The 2864-nt window shown below is 49.4% G+C and overlaps 1 protein-coding gene across 1 annotated transcript; it reads left to right on the forward strand.

The window, feature by feature from the left end:
- Nucleotides 1–966: 966 nt before the first annotated feature.
- On the forward strand, nucleotides 967–1332 carry ENH_00084160 (hypothetical protein, conserved; the record flags this gene model as incomplete). The annotated part of the gene is made up of 1 exon (XM_013577932.1): nucleotides 967–1332. The coding sequence occupies one exon, from the start codon at nucleotides 967–969 to the stop codon at nucleotides 1330–1332; it is 366 nt and encodes a 121-aa protein (XP_013433386.1).
- Nucleotides 1333–2864: the final 1532 nt, after the last annotated feature.

Here is a 2864-nt window from a genome sequence, read left to right on the forward strand (position 1 = left end):
GGGGCCCCAGAGGTTCGTAGGAGCCCTTAGGGGCCCCCTAAGGGGGCCCCTAGGGGGCCCCCAAGAATCCCTAGGGTACCCTAAGGGGGGCCCCACAAGCCATTTTTGGGCAGAAATGTTTAGGGTTTAGGGTTTAGGGTTTAGGGTTTAGGGTTTCTGTTAAACCCTCGGGAGGTTTTGAATGAGTGCAGGAGAGGTGGGGGGCCCCTAGGGCTTTAGCTAGCTGCAGCACAGAAACCCTAAACCCTGAAGTCGAAACCCTAGAGAGTAAAGTGCAAACCCTAAACCCTAAACCCTAAACCCTAAGCCCCAAACCCTAAACCCTGAAATGTGGAGTGCGGAGAGACACAGAGGCCTGGAGTTGGAGACTGCGAGGGAGTTTGCGAGCGCTGCACGAACAGCAGTGGACCTGCGGTCGAGGGTTTAGGGTTTAGGGTTTAGGGTTTAGGGTTTGTTGGATTGGCCGCGGGCGTTTGGTTTTGAAATAATTTATTGCTTGTCTTTTTGCGAATTCGCCCATTTCGGACTATTTGTTTTAGGGTTTAAAGGAGGGCCGCGGGGGTTTGGTGCTGCTGCGCAAACCCTAAACCCTAAACCCTAAACCCTAGCTGGGCCGGGAGCGAAGGGCGGGCGCGAGCGTCGGCAGCGAATGGAATTTTGCGTTTTCTTTTTCTTTAAAGATTGAAATAAAATAAAATTAAGAAAATAAATTTAATTTTGAATTAAAAGAGTTATTATTTCCTGGAGAAACCCGCGGAGTGAGGGTGCCGGGTGAGTGCTGCTGCTGCTGCTGCTGCTGCTGCTGCTGCTGCAGCAGCCCAGCGCGAGGTGCTGCAGCAGCAGCAGCAGCACTCGCCGCCTCGCTGCTGCAGTTTTGGCCATTATTTTGCATTTTTGAAAATAAAATATAAATTAAAAGATTATATTTTGCAAATTTGATTCAAATTCGTCTTTTTTCCGCGAAAAATGCCGGGCGGGGCGTGTGCGGGCGCCGCTGCTGCTGCTGCCAGCAGCAGCAGCAGCAGCAGCAGCAGCAGCAGCAGCAGCAGCAGCAGCAGCACGCGGACGCTGCGAATCAGCAACTTGGACCCTGCAGTCCTTCTGGACCAACTGAGGATAGATCTTTATGAACTTTGTAAACCCTTTGGCGAGGTTTTGGAAATAATTGCAAAAAGAGAAAAAAGAGGAGAAGCTCTGGTGGTTTTTGCTGCTGAAGAAGCAGCAGCAAAAGCCTACATGGCGCTGCAGGGCCAAACCCTGTACGGCAAAACCCTCAGAGTGGACCTTGCGGAGAACCCGCCGCCGCTGCAGGCCGAGGAGCCTAGGGTTTAGGGTTTAGGGTTTAGGGTTTAGGGTTTGGGCTTGCGGGCTAGGGTTTGGGGTTTAGGGTTTAGGGTTTAGGGTTTGGAGTGCGGCCCCGCAAGCTGGGGGCTTCTTGTTTGTCAATTGAATTTGCTTCGCCGCGCCTCGCTTTGGCCCGGCGCTGCAGCAGCAGCTGCTGCTGCTGCAGCAGCAACTGCTGCTGCTGCTGCTGCTGCTGCTGCTGCTGCTGCTGCGTTTGACAGCAGCAGCAAGAGCTGCTGCAAATGGAAAGCTCGCCCGTTTCGAGCAGAGGGAACAATCAAGAATTTGATTTTCATTTCAAGTCCTTTTTGTCCTCCCCACCGCAAACCCTAAACCCTAAACCCTAAACCCTAAACCCTCAGGAGTGCAGACTGCAGGCCAGGGCGAGACGCAGAGAGCCTCAGGTGTACAGACAGCTCCCGCTGCTGCAGCAGAATGCAAATAAGATGAAGAAATAAAATGAATTATATTTATTTATTTGTTCAAATATATTTATTTAAATATATTTATTTAAATATATTTATTTATTTATTTATTTTTTATGTTTGAGTTTATTTTTATTTTGTAAATGCTTGAGTTAAAAGCCTTAAGGGTTTGTCGCCCTTAGCAGCAGCGAGTTGCTGCTGCTGCGCGCTGCTGCGGGTAAACCCTAAACCCTAATTGGGAGCTGCAAACCCTAATCCCGAGCCCCTAAGCCCTAGTCAGCAAACCCTAAACCCTAGTTTAGGGTTTTCTAAACCCTAGGGGAGGAAGCGGGAATTAAAAATAAAAAGGAAGAGCAGAGCCCTCAATGAGGCCCCAGCGTGAAACGCTGATTTAGGGTTTAGGGTTTGCGATCCGCGCTGGCGCTAAATCCTAAACCCTCGCGGGGCCTCTGAGTGCTCCAGAAACGCCAAATTCCAAAATGGAATTAAAAATTGAAAATTAAAATAAAATTAAAAGTGATTTTTGGCGGAGTAGGAAGCAGCAGCTCGTGCTGCTGCTGGGGTGTACATACACCCGAGATCTGCAGCGAGAAAACGGAAGCAGAAAAACGAAAGCACTAAACCCTGAAGGCCGCTACGCGTTTCTCGTTTCTTTTCTGTCTTATTTTACTGAAAATATGCATTTTAGGGTTTAGGGTTTAGGTTTTAGGGTTTAGGGTTTAGGGTTTAGGGTTTGGAGGCGGCGTTCGGGGCTGGCGCTGGACCTCACGCGCATGCATGCGTCCTCCTGTTTCTTCTCCCGAGCAGATCTCATGTTGTTTTCTGTTTTTTTCTTTTTTATTAGAAAGCAAAAGCTGAGCGAAACCCCAAACCCTAAACCCTAAACCCTAAACCCTCGTTCCGGGGTCTCGCGGCGGTTCCTCCTCGCGCCGCCTCCATTTTCTTCCCTTTCTTCGCCGCAGCTCTTTTTCCTCTTTCCATTTCGGAGTTAAATAAAAAACTTTGCAAAATAAATAAAACATTTTATTTTTTTTCTTCTTTTTTTCTCCCCAAAGCCCCCAACCCCCCCCATGGCCGCCGCTGCAGCTGCTGGGG

Source organism: Eimeria necatrix, genomic scaffold (assembly GCF_000499385.1).
Source record: "Eimeria necatrix Houghton genomic scaffold, Enh_scaff955, whole genome shotgun sequence".
Taxonomy (NCBI): domain Eukaryota; phylum Apicomplexa; class Conoidasida; order Eucoccidiorida; family Eimeriidae; genus Eimeria; species Eimeria necatrix.